This window comes from Ceratotherium simum, chromosome 33, assembly GCF_057802395.1.
Source record: "Ceratotherium simum simum isolate JZ-2026a chromosome 33, ASM5780239v1, whole genome shotgun sequence".
Taxonomy (NCBI): domain Eukaryota; kingdom Metazoa; phylum Chordata; class Mammalia; order Perissodactyla; family Rhinocerotidae; genus Ceratotherium; species Ceratotherium simum.
The window spans coordinates 5407076-5431359 of NC_141932.1; the positions used below are offsets into that span (position 1 = coordinate 5407076).

General features: G+C 40.5%; 1 protein-coding gene across 1 annotated transcript; it reads right to left on the reverse strand.

Annotated features, from left to right (window-relative positions):
* Nucleotides 1–271: 271 nt before the first annotated feature.
* LOC106800181 (leukocyte immunoglobulin-like receptor subfamily A member 6) lies at nt 272–19678 on the reverse strand. Its single transcript, XM_087422325.1, has 12 exons — nt 19558–19678; nt 19419–19454; nt 18951–19235; nt 18401–18700; nt 18077–18133; nt 17945–17989; nt 17664–17714; nt 17375–17517; nt 1665–1869; nt 1527–1562; nt 1059–1343; nt 272–808 (listed from the first exon to the last, which is right to left on the reverse strand). The coding sequence occupies exons 1-12, from the start codon at nt 19589–19591 to the stop codon at nt 438–440; spliced, it is 1848 nt and encodes a 615-aa protein (XP_087278451.1). The 5' UTR covers nt 19592–19678; the 3' UTR covers nt 272–437.
* Nucleotides 19679–24284: the final 4606 nt, after the last annotated feature.

Sequence of the window (24284 nt, forward strand, 5' to 3'; positions counted from 1 at the left end):
TACGTGGGACTCGGCCTCGCGTTGGACGGAGAAGTGGTGCCTTGGGGCGCTCCCGGGATCGAACCCGGGCCGCCAGCATCAGAGCGCGCGCACTTAACCGCTAAGCCACGTAGACGGCCCAAGAGTGGTTTTCTTTCTCTCTTTTACTTGAATGTTTTTTACTTTTCCATCTAAAGTGAGTTACTCACCAAGAAAATATGTGGAGTTCATGGGATCAGGAGCTTCTGCAAATGGGGCTGAAATGGGAGTGGTTTTCTTTCTCTCTTCTCAGGCTCCCTTCTACCCAGATTCCCCACGACTACACTGCCCTTACCCGGTCCCCTGGCATGTGGTAGGAGGGCTGCATAGTGGATGAGGAGAGTGAGCTCCTCAGAGCTTCCTGTCTAAGCAGATGGTGGTGACACCGCCTTCCCACCACACTGTCCTCCTTTTCCCAATCACTGCTCCACCTGGACCATGTCGGTCTCCAGGAGGGGACATGAGGATGTGTGCACTGGGGCTTCCTCACCTCTGACCGGAAGCTGCAATGGGTCACTGGCATGAGACCACACATAGGGGTAACGGCTGAAGACACCATAGCATCTGTAGGTCCCCGCCTGTGTGGGGGAGACTTGATTCAACAGGAAGACAGCCTGATGTCCACCACCCTTGGGGGTGGAGCTTTGGTTCTGGATGGCGTGAACTTCATCTTCTTCGATAAGAATAAATGCGTCAAACTTGAGTCTTGAGAAACACTGCAACTTCACATTCTTCCCTGAAGCCACCACAGTGCCAGTCATGCTTGAGAGGGAGGGTTTGTCATAAGCTCCTGAGAAAGAAGGAAGTTTGGTGACAAAGTGCAGGGCCACCACATGCATTGTCCCTTTTTGTTCCCCAGGAGCAGACAGGGCTCTGGTTTCTATCCCCTTGTCTCGCCCTGAGGAATCTGTCTCTGCATCACCCTCGATTCCTTCCTAAGGATAGGAGTTTTTGTCCTCTGTGCTTTTGTATCTGCAAAGTCTGGTTCTTCCCTCTGTAAAGGGGTGAGTCCTGGCTCTGCTGCCTCTGTGTACACTCACCGGTCATCACCAGCTGCAGGGGGTCACTGAACTGGGACCAGCTATCTCCACTCTGAAAGGAGCAGTGGTACAGCCCTGCCCTGTCTGGTGTCATCTGTGCAATTTCCAAAGTATTGGTAGTCTTAGACAGCAGTTGTTTCTCTGTGTGTGAGCGCTCAGGGCTTCCCACTTTAGATATCGCATATGCTGTAGCTTCTGCAGGCCCTTGGCACTGGATGCTCACTGGTTCCTTGGACAGAACCATGGATTCAGGCACAGCTGTGATATCAGGTCGGGGGAGATTTCCTAGAAGAAAGGGAACAGGTAACAGACTTACAGGTGAGTCTGTTCTTCACACCATCCATCCACTTCATCCCCTCTTACAGCCACTGGTCAGAATGCTGAGTCCGCTCCTCTCAGCTGCCAAGAGAGCTGATATCTAGCCTAAACCAGGAGAAGGGACTTGGGCATATTAAGAGGAATACTTACTGTTCTGTGCCTGAGTGCACTGGCCTGGATACAACCCTGGAAGGAAACAGCAGGTGAGACAGCTCAGCTTTCTAGAACCGGCAGCCCTGCCCCCTGTAGCCTTGTATTTGTAGCTGGGCCCCTGTCTCCCAGACTCACCAAGACAGAGCAGGGTGGGAAGAACCAGGGACATGGTCCTGTGTCCAAGTTGTCCTGCTGGCCCCAGCGATGTGTTTTTATGAGGAACAGATAACTCTGCCAGTGACACAGACCTCCAAGAAGTGTGGGTGACCCCACTCTCACCGCCAGAGTGAAGACAATCCACATCCTCTTTCTTCCTCCTGGGTGGGGCTTCCAGAAGTGCCTGACATCATGAAGACGTAATTATCTGAACTCCAGACTACAATCATTCCAGACTTATCCCTACTTTCTGTCCATGGTTCCACATGAGCACTTTAAACTTTCTGTATAAAGTGAGTGGTAAGTGAGATCACAAGCAACGAGCAGGACGGAAATAATTCCCTGCCTGAGATTTGCTCTGAAGTACCATGTGAGCTCATGGCTCTTGCTTCTTAATGTTGATCTTCTGTCTCTTTCTGTACAGCAGGGGGCAATGATAATGAATTTCTGAAAAGCTGTACTCACAGTGTGTGCACATTGTCCAGAACAAGTGTTGCTAGAGAGACAACAGCATAACTGTTCGTTCTTCCTCTGCCTCTATCAATAGTCCCCACATATTGTTGGCACCTATTCTGTTGAAGGGTGTAAATGATGAACCTAAAGAAGGTACCTTCATGGATGTTGTCAGACCTTTATTCTTAAACTATCACACCGGCTGAACCTTACTGAGTAGCTGTGCCATCCAGTCTTCTGGATCAACATGTAATTTTGATTTAAAATCTTTCCCTCATTCCACCTCCATGAGACGCTCTTCTCCACAAATCTGAAATAATTTAATCCTAACCCTTACTTCGTTTACGTTTTATGAACATTACGTGTCAGAAGATTACGTATGTATAACCTTCACAAGAATGGTGGTAGGTTGAGTCATTGCTCTTGTTATTATTATATATGTTTTCCAATTATTTTGTTCAGGTCGTAATGGTCTACAACATCGTGTAATTTCAGGTGTACATTATTATTTATGTGTATAGACTGCATCATGCTCACCACCCATAGTCCAGTTTTTATCCATCACCATACATATGTCCCCTTTACCCCTTTGACCTCCCCACCACCCACTTCCCCTCTGGTAACCACTAGTCTGCTTTCATTATCCAAGTGTTTGCTTATCTTCCACATATGAGTGAAATCATGTAATGTTTGTCTTTTTCTGTCTGGCTTATTTCATTTAACATCATACCCTCAAGATCCATCTATGCGGCTGCAAATGGGATGCTTTGTCTTTTTTTCTGGCTGAGTAGTATTCCATTGTTTCTTTATTCCACGTCTTCTTTATCCATTCATCAGTTGATGGGCACTGGGTTACTTCCACGTCTTGGTTATAGCTAATAATGCTGCAATGAACATAGGGGTGCATGTCTCTTTGAATTGTTGATTTCAAGTTCTTTGGATAAATACCCAGTAAGGGCTCTATCCAGTTGATACCAGTATTGTATAGTATTTCTATTTTTAATTTTTTGAGTCATCTCCATACTGTTTTCCATAGTGGCTGCACAAGTTTGCATTTCTAACAGCAGTGTATGAGGGTTCCCTACTCTCCACCTCCTCTCAAACGTTTGTTATTTTTTTGCCTTGATAATCATAGCCATTCTAACAGGTATACAGTGATAAGTCATTGTAGTTTTGATTTGTATACTCCTAATAATTAGTGACATTGAACATCTTTTCAAGTGCCTGTTGGTCATCTGTATATCTTCTTTGGAAAAATGTCTGTTCATATGCTCTGCTCATTTTATGATCGGGTTGTTTGTTTTTTGTTGTTGAGTTGTATGAGTTCTTATATATTTTGGAAATTAAGCCCTTGTTTGATATATGATTTGCAAGTATTTTCTCCCTGTTGGTTGGTTGTTTTTTCATTTTGTTCATGGTTCCTTTGACTTGTAGAAGCTTTTGAGTCTGATGTAGTCCCATTTGTTTATTTTTTCTTTCGGTACCCTTGCCTGAGTAGACATGGTGTTCAAAAAGATACTGCAACGACCAGTGTGAAAGAGTGTATTGCCTATATTTTCTTCTAGGTGTTTTATGGTTTCAGGTCTTACATTCAAGTCTTGAATCCATTTTGAGTTAACTTTTGTGCATGGTATAAGATAATGGTCTACTTCCATTCTTTTGCATGTAGCTGTCCAGTTTTCCCAACATCATTTATTGAAGAGACTTTCCTTTTCTCATTCTATGTTCTTGGCTCCTTTGTCAAAGATTATTTGTCCATAGATGTGTGGATTTATTTCTGGGCTCTCAATTCTGTTCCATGGATCTGTTTGTCTGTTTATCTGCCAGTACCATGCTGTTTTGCTTACTATAGCTTTGTATTTTATTTTGATTTAAGGAGGGTGATACCTCCAGTTTTGTTCTTTTTTCCCAGGATTGCTTTGGCTATTGGAGGTATTTTGTTGTTCCATATGAATTTTAGGATTCTTTGTTCTATTATTGGGAAAGATGTCATTGGTATTCTGAATGGGATTGCATTGACATTGAATCTGCAGTTTGCTTCATGTAATATGGACTTTTTAACCTGAGTTTATTCTTCCAATCCACGAGCACAGAATATCTTTTCATTTCTTTATGTCATCATTGACTTCTTTCAATAATGTCTTATTGTTTTCAGTGCTTAGGTCTTTCACCCCCTTGGTTAAATTTATTCCTATTTACTATATTCTTTTTTGTTGGGATCGTAAAGCAGATTGTATTCTTGATTTGTCTTTCTGATAGTTCATTTTTAGAGTTTAAAAATGCGAATGATATTTGTGTGTAGATTTTGTATCCTGCAACTTCACTGAATTCATTAAATTTTTAACATAGCTTTTTGTTGGATTCATTAGGGTTTTCTATGTATAGAATCATGTCATCCACAAATAGTGACAGTTTTACTTCTTCTTTTCCAATTTGGATCCCTTCTATTTCTTTTTCTTGCCTAGTTCCTCTACATAGGACTTCCAATCCTATGTTGAATAACAGTGGTGAGAGCAGGGACCCTTGTCTTGTTCTGGTTCTTAGAGGGATATCTTTCAGTTTTCCTCCATTGATTATGGTGTTGGCTGTGGGTTTGTCATATATGGCCCTTATTATATTGAGGTACTTTCCTTCTATGCCCATTTTGTTTAGAATTTTTGTCATAAATGAATGTAGGATCTTGTCAAATGCTTTCGCTCCATCTAGTGAGATGATTACATGATTCCTATTCTTCAGTTTGCCAATGTGATGTATCAAATTGATTAATTTGCGGATGTTGAACCATCCCTGCATCCCTGAATAAATCCTGCTTCGTTGTGGTGTATGACCTTTTAATGCTCTGTTGTATGCGATTTATTAATATTTTGTTAAAGATTTTTGCATCTTTATTTGTCAGCGATATTGGCCTGTAATTTTCCATTTTGGGTTGTCCTTCTCTGGTTTGGTTGTCAGGGTAATGTTGGCCTTGTAAAATGTGTTGTGAAGCATACTGCCCTGTTCAAGTTTTCAGAATAATTTGAGAAGGAGGGCTATTAAATCTTCTTTGAATGGTTTGTAGAATTCACCAGAGAAGCTGTCTGGTCTGGACTTTGTGTTTTGGGAGGTTTTTGATTACTGTTTCAATCTCTTTGCTAGGGATTGGTCTATTCAGATTCTCTGTTTCTCCTTAATTCAGTTAGTTGAAGGCTATATGATTCTAAAAATTTGTCCATTTCTTATAGGTTATCCAGTTTGTCAGCATATAGCATTTCATAATATTCTTTTACAATCCTTTGTATTTCTGTATTGTCGGGTGTAATTTCTACTCTTTCATTTTTGATTTTATTTCTTTGAGTCTTCTTTCTTTTTTCCTTAGTGAGTCTGGCTAAAGATTTGTCAATTTCGTTTATCTTCTGAAAGAACCAGCTTTTTTCATTCATCCTTTCTATTTTTTTTTTTTTTAGTTTCTGTTTCATTTATTTCTTTTCTCATTTTTATTATTTGCTTCCTTCCTCTGACTTCCAGTTTTGTTTGTTCTTCTTTTTCTAGTCTTTTAGGCACAGGATCAGCTTGTTTATTGGAGATTTTTCTTGTTTCTTCTGGTAGGCCTGTATTGCTGTAACTTTCCCCATTAATAGTGCTTTTGCTGCATTCTGTAAGGTTTTTTATATTGTGTTTTCCTTTTCATTTGTCTGTGGGTATTATTTGATTTCTCCACTTATTTCTTCATTGATCAAACAGTTGTTCAGTAGCCTGTTGCTTGGTCTCCACATATTCGTGACTTTCCATCTTTTTCTTCCATTTGATTTCTAGTTTCATAGCACTGTATCTGGAAAAGATGCTTGATATTTCAATTTTCTTAAATTTATGGACGCTTGCTTTGTTTCTCAACATATGGTCTGTCTTTGAGAATGTTCCATGTGCACTTGAGAAGACTACGTATTCTGCTGTTTTTGAATGGAATGTTCTGTATATATCTATTAAATCCAGTCATCTGGCCTAGTGTTTCATTTAAGGCCACTCTTTCCCTGTTGACTTTCTGTCTGGATCATCTATCCATTGACATACGTGTGATATTGAGGTCCCCTACTATTATTTTGTTGCTGTTAATTTCTCCCTTAAGGTCTGCTAATAGTTGCTTTATATACTTTGGTGCTCCTGTGTTAGGTGCATATATATTCATAAGTGTTATGCCTTGGTGGAATGTTCCTTTTATCATTATATAGTGCCCTTGTTTGTCTTTCGTTATCTTTTTTATCTTGAAGTCCGCTTTGTCCTATATAGTATTGCAAGACACACGTTCATTTGTTTGCCATTTCCTTGGAGTATCATCTTCCCTCCCTTCACTCTGATCCTATGTTTGTCTTTAGAGCTGAGATGTGTTTCCTGGAGGCAACATATTGTTGTGTCTGTTTTTTTATCAGTTCAGGCACTGTGTGTCTTTTGATTGGTGAATTCAATCCATTTATGTTTAGAGTGATTATTGATGTATGAGGGTTTAATACTGCCATCTTTTTTTTTGTTTTCTGGTTGTTCTGTATTCGCACTGCTACTTTCCCCCTGTATTTCTGTCTGCCATTTCAGTTTGGTGGTTTTTTGTGCTGGTTTTCTCTTTATTTATGATTTGTGATTCTGGTCCAATTTTTTATTGATGTTTTAATAATTTATAACATTGTGAAATTTTGCCTTGTATATTTTTGTTTGTCCATCACCATATATATGTCTCCCTTCACCCCTTGTGCCCACCACCCACCCCTATTTCCCCCGGTAACCACAATACAGTTTTCTCTGTCCATGTGTTGGTTTATATTCCACATATGAGTGAGATCATACAGTGTTTGTCTTTGTCTTTCTGGCTTACTTCACTTAACATAATACCCTCCAGGCCCATGCATGTTGTTGCAAAAGGGGCGATTTTGTCTTTTTTATGGTTGAGTAGTATTCCATTGTATATATATACCACATCTTCTTGATCCAATCATCAGTCGAGGGACACTTAGGGGTGCTTCCACTTCTTGGCTATAGTGAATAATGCTGCAATGAACATAGGGGTGCATAAGCTTCTTTGGATTGTTGATTTCAGGTTCATTGGATAGATTCCCAGTAGTGGGATAGCTGAATCATAGGGCATCTCTATTTTTAATTCTTTGAGGAATCTCCATATCGTTTTCCATAGAGGTTACACCAGTTTGCATTCCCACCATCTGTGTATGAGGGTTTCTGTTTCTCCACATCCTCTCCAACATTTGTTGTTTTTTGTCTTGGTGATTATAGCCATTGTAATGGGTGTGAGGTGATATCTTAGTGTTGTTTTGAATTGCCTTTCCCTGATGGTTAGTGATGTTGAACGTCTTTTCATGTACCTATTGGCCATCTGTATATCTTCTTTGGAGAAATGTTGTTCATTTCCTCTGCCCATTTTTTGATCGGATTGTTTTTTTTTTTGTTGTTGTTGTTCAGTTGTGTGAATTCCTTATATATTATGGAGATCAACCCCTTGTCAGATGTATGTTTTTCAAATATTCTCTCCCAGCTGGTTGGTTGTCTGTTCATCTTGATTCTGGTTTCATTTGTCTGGTAGAAGCTCTTTAATCTGATAAAGTCCCACTTGTTTATTTTTTATTTAGTTTCCCTAGTCTGGGTAGGCATGTCATCTGAAAAGATTCCTTTATGACCAATGTCAAATAGTGTGTTGCCTATATTTTCTTCTATGAGTTTTATAGTTTCAGGTCTCACCTTCAGGTCTTTGATCCATTTTGAGTTAATTTTTGTGAATGGAGATAGCAGATGGTCCACTTTCATTCTTTTGCATGTGGCTGTCCCCTTTCCCCAACACCATTTATTGAAGACACTTTCCTATCTCCATTCTATGTTCTTAGCTCCTTTGTCGAAAATTAACTGTCTGTATATGTGTGGTTTTATTTCTGGGCTTTCAATTCTGTTCCATTGATCTGTGTGTCTGTTTTTGTACCAGTACCATGCTGTTTTGATTACCAATGCTTTGTAGTATGTTTTGAAGTCAGGGATTGTGATGCCTCCAGCTTTGTTCTTTTTCATTAGGATTGCTTTAGCTATTCAGGGTCTTTTGTTGCCCCATATGAACTTTAGTATTCTTTTCTCTATTTCCGTGAAGAATGTCATTGGGATTCTGATTGGGATTGCATTGAATCTGTAGATTGCTTTAGGTAATATAGACATTTTAACTATGTTTATTCTTCTAATCCATGTGCATGGGATGTCTTTCCATTTCTTTATGTCATCCTCGATTTCTTTCAATAGTGTATTGTAGTTCTCATTGTATAGGTCCTTCACCTCCTTGGTAAGATTTATTCCTAGGTATTTTATTCTTTTTGATGCAATTGTAAATGGTATTATCTTTTTGAGCTCTCTTTCTGTTAGTTTGTTATTAGCATACAGAAATGCAACTGAGTTTTGTAGATTGATTTTGTACCCTGCGACTTTGCTGTAGTTGTTGATTATTTCTAATAGTTTTCCAACGGATTCTTTAGGGTTTTCTATGTATAAAATCATGTCATCTGCAAATAGTGAGAGTTTCACTTCTTTGTTGCCTATTTGGATTCCTTTTTCTTGCCTAATTGTTCTGGCCAAAACCTCCAGTACTATGTTGAATAGGAGTGGTGAGAGTGGGCAGCCCTGCCTCATTCCTGTTCTCAGAGGAATGGCTTTCAGTCTTTCCCCATTGAGTATGATGTTGGCTGTGGGTTTGTCATAAATAGCCTTTATTCTGTTGAGGTACTTTCCTGCTATACACATTTTGTTGAGAGTTTTTTATCATAAATGGGTATTGTATCTTGTCAAATGCCTTCTCTGTGTCTATTGAGATGACCACGTGGTTTTTATTCTTTGTTTTGTTGATGTGGTGTATCACGTTGATTGATTTGTGGATGTTGAACCATCCCTGTCTCCCTGGTATAAATCCCACTTAATCATGGTGTATGATCTTTTTAATGTATTGTTGTATTCGGTTTGCCAATATTTTGTTGAGGATTTTTGCATCTATGTTCATCAGTGATATTGGCCTGTAATTTTTCTTCTTTTTATTGTCTTTGTCTGGCTTTGGTATCAGGGTAATGTTGGCCTCATAGAATGATTTAGGATGTGTTCCATCTTCCTCTATTTTTTGGAATAGTTTGAGAAGGATGGGTATTAAATCTTCTTTGAATGTTTGGTAAAATTCACTGGAGAAGCCATCTGGTCCTGGACTTTTATTTTTTGGGAGGTTTTTGATTACCATTTCAATCTCTTTACTTGTGATTGATCTATTCATAGTCTCCATTTCTTCTTGGTTCAGTTTTGGGAGGTTGTATGACGCTAAGAATTTATCCATTTCTTCTAGATTGTCCAATTTGTTGGCATATAATTTCTCATAGTATTCTCCTATAATCCTCTGTATTTCCGTGGTATCCATTGTAATTTCTCCTCTTTCATTTATAATTTTATTTACTTGAGCCTTTTCTCTTTTTTTCTTAGTAAATCTGGCTAAGGGTTTGTCAATTTTGTTTATCTTCTCAAAGAACCAACTCTTTGTCTTATTAATCCTTTCTACTGTTTTTTTTTGGTCTCAATTTCATTTATTTCTGCTTTAATTTTTATTATTTCTCTTCTTCTGCTGACTTTGGGCTTTGTTTTTTCTTCTTTTTCTAGTTCTGTTAGGTGTAATTTAAGGTTGCTTATTTGGGCTTTTTCTTGTTTGTTAAGGTGGGCTTGTATCGCTATGAGTTTCCCTCTCAGGACGGCTTTTGCTGCATCCCATATGGTTTGGTATGGCATATTTTCCTTTTCGTTTGTTTCCAGATAGTTTTTGATTTCTCCTTTAATTTCATCAATGATCCATTGGTTGTTCAGTAGCATGTTGTTTAATCTCCACATTTTTGTCACTTTCCAGTTTTTTTTTTTTGTGGTTCATTTCCAGTTTCAAAGCATTTTGGTCTGAAAAGATGATTATTATGATTTCAATCTTCTTAAATGTATTGAAGCTTGCTTTGTTTCCCAACATATGGTCTATCCTTGAGAATGTTCCATGCGCGTTTGAGAAGAATGTGTAGTCAGCTGTTTTTGGATGGAGTGCTTTGTATATCTCTACTAGGTCCATCTCATCCAGTTTTTCATTTAAGTCCACTATTTCTTTATTGACTTTTTGTCTGGATGATCTATCCATTGACGTAAGTGGGGTATTAAGATCCCCTACTATTATTGCATTGTTGTTAATGTCTCCTTTTAGGTTTGTTAGTAGTTGCCTTATGTACATTGGTGCTCCTATGTTGGGTGCATATATATTTATAAGTGATATGTCTTCTTGGTGGAGTGACCCTTTTATCATTATATATTTCACTTCTTTGTCTCTCTCTGTTTTATCTTGAAGTCTACTTTGTCTGTCATGGGTGTGGCAACACCTGCTTTCTTTTGTTTGCCATTAGCTTGGAGTATTGTCTTCCATCCTTTCACTCTGAGCCTGTGCTTGTCTTTAGAGCTGAGATGTGTTTCCTGAGGCAGCATATTGTTGGGTCTTGTTTTTTAATCCATCCTGCCACTCTGTATATTTGATTGGAGAGTTCAATCCATTTACATTTAGGGTGATTATTGATATATGAGGGCTTAATGTTGCTGTTTTGTCACTTATTTTCTGGTTCTTTTGCATTTCCTTTGTTTCTTGTCCCATTTGTTTTGGACTGCCAATTCAGTTTGTTTGTTCTGTCTTATGACTCTTCTAGCTTTCCCTTTGTTTATCATATGTGGTTTTGTTTTGATTATTTGTTTAGTGGTTACCTTGAGGTTTGTATAAAACATCTGTGTATGTGATAGTCCATTATCTGATGACCTCCTATTTCCTTATACTAAGTCAATTCAATCACTTTCCTCTTCCTCTTCTAAGTCGTTCTTGTTATACCTTATTCCATCTTGTGTTGTGGGTGTGTGTTTACAGTGATGAGGTTAAATTTATTTTTGGTGAATTCCTTCCTTTGATCTTTGATTTTGGTATTTAAGTGGTTGCTAACCTATTCTGGTAAAGATCTACTATTTTTTCTGTGTTGTTCTACATGCTTTTCTCCTTGCTCCAAGCTTTGTACTCCCTTTCTCTTTTTTTCAGGCCTGAGGGCCTTCTTGAATATGTCTTATATGTGGGAGTCTTGTGACCATGAACTCCCTTAGCTTTTGTTTATCTGGGAAAGTTACTATTTCTCCATTGTATTTGAAGGATATTTTTGCTGGATAGAGTATTCTTGGCTGACAGTTTTTGTCTTTCAGTATTTTGAATATATCGTTCCAGTCTCTCCTAGCCTGTAAAGTTTCTGTTGAGAAATCCGCTGAGAGCCTGATGGGAGTTCCTTTGTACATTATTTTTTGTTTTTGTCTAGCTGCCCTTAATATTGTTTCTTTGTCATTGACTTTGGCCAGTCTTACCACTACATGTCGTGGAGTTGGACTTTGCCTGTTGACGTATTTAGGTGATCTATTGGCTTCGCTTACTGGTATTTCCTGCTCCTTTCCCAGATTTGGGAATTTCTCAGCTATTATTTCCTTGAATAGGCTCTCTGTTCCTCTTTCACTCTCTTCTCCCTCAGGAATACCTATAATTCTTATGTTACATATCCTAATAGAGTCAGATATTTCTCGGAGACTTTCTTCATTTCTTTTTAGTCTTAGTTCTCTCTCCTCTTCCATCTGGAGCATATCTGTATTCCTATCTTCTATAATGCTAATTCTTTCCTCCATATTGTCAGCTCTGTTCTTTAAAGATTCCAGATTCTCCTTTATCTCTCCATTGTGTTCTTCATCTCCATCAGTACTGATTGGTTTTTCTTTATGATTTCAATCTCTTTTGTGAATAAACTCCTAATCTCATTGAATTGTTTGTCTGTGTTGTCTCATATTTCATTGAGTTTTTTTATGATAGCTATTTTGAAATCTCTGTCATTTACGTTATGGATTTCTGTGTCTTCAGGGTTGGTTTCTGGGTGCTTGTCATTTTCCTTCTGGTCTGGTGATTTCATGTACCTTTGCATTGTGGTTCCTGTACTGGCTTTGTTTTTCCTCATCCTGGAAATATCTGGTTGCAATTTCCATCCACTACCACTGTGTGGGGGTAAAGGGCTGTGTAATCTGAGCCCCCTGTGCTCTGCCCCAGCTGTTTGCTGAGATCCGCTGGCTGCTTGGTCTGGTCTGGTCGGCTGAGTTGCAGTGTACGGCTTGTGGGGGGGCCTCTCTCTTTTGCCTGCTGAGTCCCTGGTGTGGGGGGCTTCTTGCTTGCTTCTTGTTATCCACTCTCCTGGGGTGCTCAGATGTTGATGGTACCCCGTAGCAGTTCTGAGTCCTCTGTGTGGGAGTTTCCCACTGGCTGAGAGAGCCCAAAGAGCTAGTTTCCCAGCAGAGGGCCATGCCTTTCCCCTCTCTGGGAGCCGTGTGGACCAGGATCGCTGATCTGATGGGGAGGGAGAGGAATTCTCCTTACCTCTCCCCACTTCCTCCGGGGGCCCAGCACGTTCTACTCTCAGATGTATGGCAGTGTGGATCTTTCCGACCTTGCTTTTTGCTATCTGGGATTCTGTTGTTGGTCTGTGACTGTTCCTTTTGTTGTATGTTATTGGGGGAAGAGTTTACAGGAAAGCTCACTCCTCCATGATGCTGACGTCACACTCTCTTCCAATTTTTGTTCTGTGGTTATCATGAGGTTCATGTAAAAGTTCTCATAGATGAGATAGTCCTTTTTCTGATAGCCTGTTATCTCCATTGGCCTATGCAGGTTCCATCCCTTTCCTCTTCCCTTTCTTTGTTTTTGTTTTTACAAGTTATTCTTTATTGTGTTGTGAGATTGTGCCCAAATTTAAGTGGTTATTGTTATTTTTGATGCTTTCTTTTCCTTCATCTTTTATGTTGTAATTAATTGTTTGCTAACCACTTCTGATATACAGCTGCAATTTTCTGATTCTGCTTGTCTAATTATCACGTTGCTCAAAGCTTTCTAAACCTTTTCCTTTTGGTTTCAGGTAGGAGGGCTCCTTTCTTCATTTCTTATCTCAGGTCTAGTGGTGATGAACTCCCACAGCTTTTGTTTATCTGGGAAACCTTTTATTTCTCCATCATATTGAAGGATAATTTCACTGGGTAGAGTATTCTTGGCTGATAGTTTTTGTCTTTCAGTATTTTGAATATATCATTCCACTCTCTCCTAGCCTGTAAGTTTTCTGCTCAGAAATGCGCTGAAAGCCAGATGGGGGCTCCTTTGTAGGTTATTTTCTTCATTCCTGCTTCCCTTAATATTTTTTCTTTGTCACTGACTTTTGCCAGTTTTGATCTGATATGCCTTGGACAAGGTCTTTTTGCATTGGTGTAATTAGGAGTTCTATTAGCTTCATGTACTTGTGTGTCCAGGTCCTTCCCCAGGTTTGAGAAGTTCTCAGCTATTATTTCTTTGAATGAGCTCTGCTCCTTTTGCCCTCTCTTCTTCCTCTAGAATACCTATAATCCTTATGTTACTTTTCCTAATTGAGTCAGATATTTGTTGGAGAATTTTTCCTTTTTAAAAACATCTTATATCTCTCTCTTGGTCCACCTGGATCATTTCCATGTTTCTATCTTCTAGCTCACTGAACCTCTCCATCATAAGGTCTGATCTATTTTTTATGCTTTGTGCATCATTTTTTATCTCCTTAATTGAGTTCTTCATATCTAGAATTTCTGTTTGTAATTTTTTTTAGAGCTTCAGTCTTTTTGATGAAGTATTCCTTCTGTTCATTAATTTTATTCCTGAGCTCATTGAACTGTCTTTCTGAGTTTTCTTGTAATTCATTGAGTTGCTTTATGACAGCTATTTTGAATTCTCTGTCAATCATAGTGTATTCTTGTTTGACTTCAAGGTTGGTTTCTGGAGAGCTGTTATTCTCCTTCAGTTCTGCCATGTTACTGTAGTTCTTCATGGTGTTTGATGAATTGATCCACTGCTGGCACATTTGTGGTAGTAACCACATTTACTACTTGGGTAAGGCTTTAGTTACTTTGGTTCTGTGTGGCTTCTGGCTGTACTTGAGAGCCTGCACTTGCCACCTCCACTGCCTCTGTTAGAGGTGTCTTCAGTGCCCTTTTTATGCTGCTCGTTTCTGTGAAGTTGGTGGTGCCTTGCTGCTTTCAATGTTTCTGGAGTCTCCGGTGTTGCCACTGGCATCTCTGGGCTGTGAGCACTTCTGCTGCTTCTGGGGTTTTCTGCATTTTGTGTTCCCCCTCTTGTGCTCTGCTTTCCGTGGTCTTGGGTGCTCCTGCCCCATGCACCACCTGTGCTTTTGCTTCTGGGTTATCTGGGGGTGCTGGCAGCACCACTACCAGGGTTTCTGGGTTCACAGGGGTCACGCATGCTGTCAGGTGCCCCCGTTCTTGTATGCAGCCTCTGTTCCTTGTAGAGCTGTTGTTGGTGATGCTGCCACTGGGGTCAGGGTCTCAGCTACTGCTGTGATCCGTGGTACATCAGTTTGCAGGTGCCACCTGCCACTGCTGGGGGAGGAGTAGTGGCTAAGCTGCAAGTGTTGATGCTGCCCCTGCAGTCTCTGGTCACTGGTGCCTGCTGGTGTGATTTGTGAGACCTCAGGTTAGAGCATCCTGCTCCTGCAGGTGAAATCCACATTGGGCTGCTGTCCCTACTGCTGGAGAGATCTGCACCACTGCAAAGGGAGGAAGAGCGGCTGGGTCACTGGCACCACTCTGTGTCCTAAAGCCTCAGGACATGTGCATCCACCTGCCACCGCTGAGGGGGGCCAGGGTCACTGCCTCTGGTCTGTGGTGCTGGTAGTCTGCTCTGAAACTTCAGATGAGAGTGCCCCACCCCTGCTGGGGAAATTTATATCTTGGATATAGGCCCTACTGCTGGAAAGACAGGTGCCAGTGGTGGGGGAATTGGGAGGGGGTCAGGTCTCTGTTTCTGCTCTGTATCCTGAAGCCTCAGGGTGTGTGCACCACCCACCAACCCTAGGAGGGGCAGGAGCCACAGCTTTTGGTTGTCAGTGCTGGTGCACATGCAGATGATCTACTCTGAGAATTTGGATCTGGGGACCCCACTCCTTCTGGGGAAACTCATGTCTTGGCTGTAGTCCCTACTGCTGGAAAAACCAGCCTCTTGCCAGGGGAGTGGGAGGGGAAAGGTTGCCAGCTCTGCTGTAGTCTGGAGCCTCAGGATGTATGTGTCACCCACCACTGCTGGGGGTGGGAAGGTGCAAAGCCACGAGTGCCCTGTTTGCCTTTATAGCCTGTGGTCACTGGTGTGTACACTGGTGTGAGGAACCACGTATGGGGTTGCTGCCACTGGTGGAGAGAGAGGTTGCTCTTCCCCTTGTTCCAATTCATTCTGGAGATCTGGTCTACGCATCTTCACATGTCTTGAGGCATGGATCACTCAGGCGTTCTGGTGTGCTGTGCAGGGAGTCCTTTTTGGGTCACTAGATGTCTGTCTGGTGCAACTCTGAAGGGAGAGACAAAGGGAACCACTCACTCCACCATGATGCTAATGTGACTCCTGGGTTTAACTTTTTGGAGGACAGTCCATAAGACATGATTATTGAGTTCTAACACCTGCTGTATGTTTTGATACAGCCCCTGGACTGAGAATGACTTTTACATTTTTCAATGATTAAAAAAAATCAAAGGAAAATGAATATTTTATGACCCACGAAGACGATTTGAAATTCACTCTTCAGTGTCCTGTAAACAAAATTTCATAGGAACACGTCTATGCCCATGTGATTATGTGCCACCTACAGTTACTTTTGTTCAACAACAGCAGAATCAAGTGGTTACAAAGAAGATCAGATTACTCACAAAGCCCAAAATATTTATTATTTGTCCTTTAGAAAAAAGTTGCTATTTAGAACATGACAGTGACAACTAGAAGAGCCTGAGAAGGCGTTCAGAGAAAACATCTTAGAAAAAATTATGCATATGCTGACACTGAGAAAAATGTAGGAATTAACCAGAAGAAGGGCAATTTGGTGAGGGAACAGCAGCCAGTAGCAGAGAGCTCTTAGAGAATGTAATCATGGGGCAGAGATGAGAACAAAGAACAAGTGATGTAACTTAGTATCTACATGTCTCTACAGAACACAGTATCCATCTGGGTTAAGTCTGAGGATATTTATTATTTACTTCAGTAGATTGGAGCTAAGCAATTCCGGAATAATTTCATCAATTTAACTGTAACAGGAGTCGGAGTTAACCATTCTGTGAGTCTGTTGTTTTAGTCCCATGCATTTAAAGAAGTTCCTTTTCAGAAAAAAGAAAAATAAGCCCTGAAAAGGAACAATGGCTAACATAACAAATACTTGTGTTACTTAATCACAAAACAAACCAACCAACTTAAATGTTCATACTGTTACATTTGCTTTCTATGATCCTTAAATTAAAAATAAGGGATATTATTGAAGAAAAAAAATCAGCATTTCTATCCCTACATCTACTATTCTCCCTCCAAGTACAAGCAGTCTTAGGGATCTACACTTTACCATATACGTAAGCAAAGTTTATTAAGAATCTCTCTATCTATTTAAATCATGACCTGTCCTAAATTCTACAGAGTATTATAATAGTTAAGCCCCATCTGTACCCCGGGAGGTAGCATACAAGTGCAAGTACAGCCAGGTTCAACGGCCAAATTTACGGAGATCCAGGAGGTTGGCTGAATAGTGCCCCCTAGAGTTGTGCATGTCTAATCCCCAGAACCTGTGAATGGTACCTGACATGGCAAAGGGACATTGCAGATGTGAGGAAGTTAAGAATCTTGAGATTGGGAGATTATCCTGGATTATCTTCTTGGGCTCAGTCATCACAGGGTCCTCAGAAGAGGAAAGCAGGAGGGTGGGAGTGATAGAGAGATGAAGGAATGAAGGGAGCAGAGGTTAGGGAGGTTAAGGAGATGCTACACTTGTGGGTTTGGAGATGGAGGAAGGCGCTCCAAGGCAAGGACTGCAGGCAGAGTCTAGAAACTTGACAAGTCAGGAACACAGACGAGAAACTAGAACAGGAACACAGGCCTGCAGATGTATTTTAGATTTTTGCTCTCCAGAACCACAAGAGAATAGATTTGTATTGCTTAAGGACTATGACTCTGGTAAATTGTTACACATTCAATAGCAAATGAATCTTCTCCATTATCCCAGTAGATTACATGGCCAGGGCCCTATCTCTTCTGGCTGCCCCCTAAGGGTCCACACAGTCTTTAGGTGCCAGTTGAGGGTCGTCAGTGCTTGTCATTATATTCAAGAAGAGACTTGTCTGATTCCATTTAAGGGCATCTTCCAGCTGTAGCAGGCCTCAGCCAACAGGACCCCCAGGACCAAGAGAATCAGGCCAGCTAGGCTCAGCCGGACTTGATTCTCTGCAGAAGGATGCCAAGCAGCAGGCTCTGAGAGAAAAGGATAGAAGGTTAAAGAGGAGGCACCAAGATCCAATCCACTAATGTACTCCAAAACATGAGCACAAATTTTCTAGTCTACTGGCTGTGGCATGTAAGCAGACCAGCCCACCCCCACAGGATAAGCAATTACTTACCTTTCTTTCCTCCTGTCATTGTGGGTGCGGTGGTGATCCCACCAGGGAATTCTGGGGTCAAGAAAGACAGGAGCAGTGAGACGGTGCCTCCAGCCTGCTCCACTGGAGCCCTTCCTGCTCTTTCCTTGCTATTGCCCTCTAATTAAGCCATGGACTCAGCAAACAGGAATGGTCTCCTGGACACTCTGTGGGCAGGTGAAGTTTCTGTCTACTTCAAGCCTTTTACACCTGCTATTCCCTGTGCCTGTGTTTTCCTTCTACAAAGATCAGCAGTTACTCACCAGGTGAAGGTCTGGGCTTCGTGGGATCAGAATCTTCAGGAGCTTCTGCAAATGGGGATGAAATCAGAGTGGTTTTCTTTTTCACTTCTACTTGAATTTTTTTTAGTTTTCCATCTAAACTCAGTTACTCACCAGGTGAAGATCTGGGGTTTGTGGGATCAGGATCCACAGGAGCTTCTGAAAATGGGGCTGAAATGGGAGTTTTCTTTCTCTCTGCTCAGGCTCCCTTCTATCCAGACTCCCCGTGACTACCCTGACCTTCCTGGCCCTTGGGAATGTGGTAGGAGGGCTGCATTGTGGGTGAGGGGAGTGAGTTCCTCAGAGCTTCCTGTCTAAGCAGACGGTGGTGACACCACCTTCCCACCACACTGTCTTCTTTTCCCAATCACTGCTCCACCTGGACAGTGTCGGTCTCCAGGAGGGCACAGGATGGTGGTTGGGTTGTGACTTCCTCACCTCTGACCTGAAGCTGCAATGGGTCACTGGGGTGAGACCACACATAGGGGTAATTGCGGAGGGCACCGTAGCATCTGTATGTCCTGGCCTGTGTGGAGGAGACGTGATTCAAGAGGAAGACGGCATGAAGTCCACCACCCTTGGGAGTGGAGCTTTGGTTCTGGATGGCGTGAACTTCATCTTCTTCAATAAGAATAAATGCGTCAAACTTGAGTGTTGAGAAACACTGTAACTTCACATTCTTCCCTGAAGCCACCACAGTGCCAGTCATGCTTGAGAGGGAAGGTTTGTCATAAGCTCCTGGGAAAGAAGGAAGTTTGGTGACAAAGAGAGGGCCACACACATGCATTATCTCCTTTTGTTCCTGGGAGCAGAGAAGACTGATTTCTATCCCCTCCTTGTCCAGCCCTGAGGAATCTGTCTCTGCATCATAACTGATTTCTTCCTAAGATAGAGGCTTTGCTCTGCTGTGCTTTTGTATCAGCAAAGCCTGGTTCTTCCCTCTGCAAAGGGTTCAGTCCTGGCTCTGCTGCCTCTGTTTCCCACTCACCAGTTATCACCAGCTGCAGGGGGTCACTGAATTGGGACCAGCTGCCTCCACTCTGATAGGAACAGTGGTACAGCCCAGACCTGTCTGGCGTCATCTCTGCAATAGTCAAATGGTTGATCCTCTCACGCAGCAGTTGGTTCTTTCTCTCCAAGGGCTCACGGTTTCCCACTTTAGATATGACGTATGCTTCAGCCTCTGCAGGCCCTTGGCACAGGATCAGCACAGGATTACTATGCAGAACCATGGGTCCAGGCAGAGCTGTGATATGAGGCTGGGGGAGATTTCCTAGAAGAAAGATAACTTGCAATGGACTTTCTGGTGTGTCTGTTTCTGACACCATCCCTTCACTTCATCACCTCTTACAGTTGCCAGTGAAAATGCTGAGTCTCCTCTTCCCAGCTGTCAAGAGAGGTGATATCTGTTCTAAACCAGGAGTAAAAACTTGTGTGTATTAATAGGAATACTCACCGTTCTGTGCCTGAGTGCTCTGGCCTAGGGACAACCCTGGAAGGAAACAGTGGGTGAGACACCTCAGCCTTCTAGGACCACTGGACCTGCCCCGCTGCAGCCTTTTATTTGCAGCCAGGCCCTTATCTCCCAGACTCACCAAGACAGAGCAGGGTGGGAAGAACCAGGGACATGGTCCTGCTTCCAAGCTGCCTACTGGCCCCAGTGATGTGCTCTTCTGAGGAATAGACTTCTCAGGTATGTGACACAGACCTCCAGCAATTGTGGGATGGCCCTGCTCTCACCCCTAGAGTGAAGACAATCCACATCCTCTTTCCTCCTCCTGGGTGGGGCTTGCAGAAGTGTTCACATCATGAAGATCTTAGTCATCCGAACTTCAAACTACAGTCAGTCCACACTGATCCCCATTTTCTGTCTCCAGTGCTCCACGAGCATTTTAAACTTTCTATATAAAGTGAGTGATTAAGAGAGGTCACCAGCAAAGGACAAGACAGAAATAAGCCCCGTCTGAGTTCTGCTCTGAAATACCACGTGAGCTCACGGCTCTCGCTTCTTAACCCTGAGATTTCATCTCTTTATGTACAAAATTGGGCAATGATAATGAGTTTCTGAAAAGCGTTATTCACAGTGTGTGCACATTGTTCAGAACAGGGATTGCTAGAGAGACAATAGCGTGATTATTAGCTCTTCCTCTTCCTCTGTGGATAGTGCCCACATATTGTTGTCACCTGTTCTGTCCAAGGGTGTAAATGATGAGCATAAATAAGGTATTTCGTGCGTGTTGTCACACCTTTGTTTTTAAGCTATCACGCTGGCTGAACCTTACTGAGTAGCTGTGCCATCCACCCTTCTGGATCAACATGCAAGTTAGATTTAAAATCTTTCCCTCATTCCACCTACATGACGCACTCTTCTCTATAAATCTGAAGTAATTTAATAGTATCCTTTACTGAATTTTCATTTGAAGAAGATTACATGGCGGAAGGCTACATATAATCTTCACCAGAACCGTGGTAGTTTGGATTTTTGCTCTAAATTATTATTATTATTATATATTTTTCCATTTTTTATTGAGGCCATAATGGTTTAAAACATGGTGTAATTTCAGGTCTACATTATTACTTATCAGTTTCTGTTTAGACTGCATGATGCTCACCACCAATAGTCTCATTTTTATCCGTCACCATATATATGTGCCCCTTTACACCTTTCGCCCACCCCCCAGTCCACTTCCCCCATGGTAAGCACTAATCTGTTCTCTTTATCCATGTGTGTGTTTGTTTTCCACATAGGAGTGAAATTAGGCAGTGTTTGTCTTTCTCTGTCTGATTCATTTTACCTAACATCATAACCTCGAGACCATCTATGTTGTTGCAAATGGGACGATTATCTTTTTTTTGTGGCTGGGTGGTATCCCATTGTAGATATATACCACATCTTCTTTATCCATTCATCGTTCGATGGGCACTGGGTTGCTTCCACGTCTTGGCTATTGTGAATAATGCTGTGATGGTCATAGTGGGGTATAAATCTCTTTGAATTGTTGATTTGTAGTTCTTTGGAGAAGTACCCAGTAGTGGGATAGCTGGATCATATGTTATTTGTATTTTTAATTTTTTGAGAAATCTCCATACTGCTTTCCCTAGTGGCTGCACCAGTTTGCATTCTCACCAGCAGTGTATGAGGGTTCCATTTTCTCCACATCCTCTGAAACATGTTATTTTTTGCCTAGGTAATTATAACTGTTCTAATAGGTGTAAGGTGATATCTCATTGTAGTTTTGATTTGCATTTCCCTAACAATTAGTGATGTAGAACAGCTTTTCATGTACCTGTTGGCTATCTGTATATCTTCTTTGGAAATATGTCTGTTCAGATCCTCTGTCCAGTTTTTGATCGAGTTGTTCATTTTTCTTGTTGAGTAGTAAGAGTTCTTTATAGTTTTTGGAAATTAACCCCTTGTCAGTTATATGATTTGGAAACATTTTCTCCCAGTTTGCGGGTCTTTCCATTTTGCTCATGGATTCCTTTGTTTTGCAGAAGTTTTTAGTCTGATATAGTCCCATTTATTAATTTTTTCTTTTGTTTCCCTTGCCTAACTAGACATGGTATTTGAAAAGATGCTGCTAAGACTGATATCAAAGAGTGTACTGCCTATATTTTCTTCTACGAGTTTTATGGTTTCACGTCTTACATTCAAGTCTTTAATCCGTTTTCAGTTAATTTTTGTGTATGGTGCAAGATAATGGTCTACTTTCATTGTTTTTCATGTGGCTGTCCAGTTTTCCCAACACCATTTATTGAACAGACTTCTCTTTCTCCATTGTATGTTCTTGGCTCCTTTTTCCAAGATTAACTGTCCATTGATGTGTGGTTTATTTCTGGGCTCTCAATTCTGTTCCATTGATCTGTGCGTCTGTGTTTGTGTCTGTATCATGCTGTTTTGGTTAGTATAGCTTTGTAGTACATTTTGAAGTCAGGGATTGTGATGCCTCCAGCTTTGTTCTTTTTCTCAGGATTGCTTGGCTATTCAGGGTCTTTTCTTGTTCCATATAAATTTTAGCAATCTTTGTTCTATTTCCATGAAGAATGTCATTGGGATTCTAATTGGGATTGTGTTGAATCTGTAGATTGCTTTAGGTAGTATGAACATTTTAACTCTGTTTATTCTTCCAATCCATGAGCATGGAATATCTTTCCACTTCTTTATATCTTCTTCTATTTCTTTCAATAATGTCTTATAGTTTTCAGTGTACAAATATTTCACCTCTCTGGTTAAATTCATTCCTTAATATTTTATTCTTTTTTTGCGATTGTAAATGGGTTTGTATTCTTGACTTTTCTTTCTGCTAGTTCGTTATTAGTGTATAGAAATGCAACCTCTTTTTGTAGGTTGATTTTGTACCTTAAAACTTTGCTGTAGTTGTTGATTATTTTTAATAGTTTTCTGTTGGATTCTTTAGGGTTTTATTTATATAGAATCCTGTCATCTGCAAACAGTGAGAGTTTCATTTCTTCCTCTCCAATTTTGATTCCCTTTATTTCTTTTTCTTGCCTAAAGGCTGTGTCCTAAACCTCCAGTATTATGTTGAATAGGAGTGGCGAGAGTGGGTACCCTCATCTTGTTCCTGTTCTCAGAGGTATGGCTTTCGTTTTTTCATTAGTATGATTTTGGTTGTGGGTTTGTCATATATGGACTTTATCAGGTTGAGTTACTTTCCTTCTACACCCATTTTATTGAGAGTTTTTGTTATAAACGGATGTTGGATCTTGTCAAATGCTTTCTCTGCATCTGTTGAGATTAGCATGTGATTTTTGCTCTTCATTTTGTTAACGTGATGTATCTTGATTAATTTATCTTGATTATCTTATGTATCTTGATTAATTGATTAATGTGATGTTATTGATTAATTTGTGGATGTTGAACCACCCCTGCTTTCCTGGTATAAATCCCACTTAATCGTGGTGTATGATTTTTTTAATGTATTACTGTTTTCAGTTTGCCAATATTTTGTTGAGGATTTTTGCATCTATGTTCATCAGTGATATTGGTCTGTAATTTTCCTTCTTTGTGCTGTCCTTGCCTGGTTTTGGTGTCAGGGTGATGTTGGCCTCACAGAATGAGTTAGGAAGTTTTCCATCTTCTTCAATTTTTGGAATAGTTTGAGAAGGATAGGTATTAAATATTCTTTTAATGTTTGGTAGAATTGTCCAGAGAAGCCATCTGGTCCTGGGCTTTTGTTTTTTGGGAGGTTTTTGATTCCTGTTTTGATCTCTTTACTTGTGATTGGTCTATTCAGATTCTCTACTTCTTCTTGATTCGGTTTTGGGAGGTTGTATGAGTCTAAGAACTTATCCATTTCTTCTAGGTTATCCAATTTGTTGGCATATAGTTTTTCATAGTATTTTCTTATAATCCTTTCTGTTTCTGTGGTATGCATTGTAATTTCTCCTCTCATTTTTGATTTTTTTTCAGCCTTCTCTCTTTTTCTTAGAGAGTCTGATTAAGGGTTTGTCAATTTTGTTTATCTTCTCAAGGAACCAGTTCTAAGTTTCATTGATCCTTTCCCCTGACTTTTTAGTTTCTATTTCATTTATTTCTGCTGTATTTTTTATTATTTCCCTCCTTCTGCTGACTTTGGGCTCTGTTAGTTTTTCTTTCTGTCATTTTGTTAGGAGTAGTTTAAGATTACTTATTTGAGATTTTTCTTGTTTTTTTTTTTTTTTTTGAGGTAGGCCTGTATTGCTATAAAATTCCATCTTAGTACCACTTTTGCTGCATCCCATAAGTTTTGATATGTTGTGTTTTCATTTTCATTTGTCTCCAGGTATTTTTTGATTTCCCCTTTGATTTATTCATTGATCTAATGGTTTTTCTGTATCATATTCTGTTGTCTCCACCTATTTGTCATTTTCCCAGCTTTTTTCTTGTAGGTGTTTTCTAGTTTCATTGCATTGTGGTCAGAAAAGATGCTTACTGTGATTTCAATATTCTTCAATTTATTGAGGCTTGCTTTGTTTCCCAGCATATGTTCTATCTTTGAGAATGTTCCTGGTGCACTTGACAGAAGGTGTATTCTTTTGTTTTTGGATGGAATGATTTTCATATATCTATTAAGTCCATCTTGTTTAGTGTTTCATTTAAGAGACCTTAAATGAGACCCCTTAATTAAATGTTAATTAAATGTTTCATTTAATTAACTTTCTGTCTGGATGATCTATCCATTGATGTAAGTGGTGTGTTGAGGTCCCCAATTATTATTGTGTTGCTGTCAATTTCTCCCTTTTGGTCTGTTAATAGTTGTTTTATATACTTTGGTGCTCCTGTGTTAGGTGCCTATGTGTTAGTAAGTGTTATGTCTTCTTG

What these genes read in the sequence shown, in the direction of transcription:
- LOC106800181 (XM_087422325.1), bottom strand. Translation starts at nt 19,591, where the DNA reads ATGTCCCTGGTTCTTCCCACCCTGCTCTGTCTTG. An exon ending in TCCCACCCTGCTCTGTCTTG is followed by an intron (nt 19,455 to 19,557) that starts GTGAGTCTGGGA and finishes GTTTCCTTCCAG; the next exon opens with GGTTGTCCCTAGGCCAGAGC. An exon ending in GAATCAGACAAGTCTCTTCT is followed by an intron (nt 1,870 to 17,374) that starts TGAATATAATGA and finishes TCATGATGTCAG; the next exon opens with GCACTTCTGGAAGCCCCACC.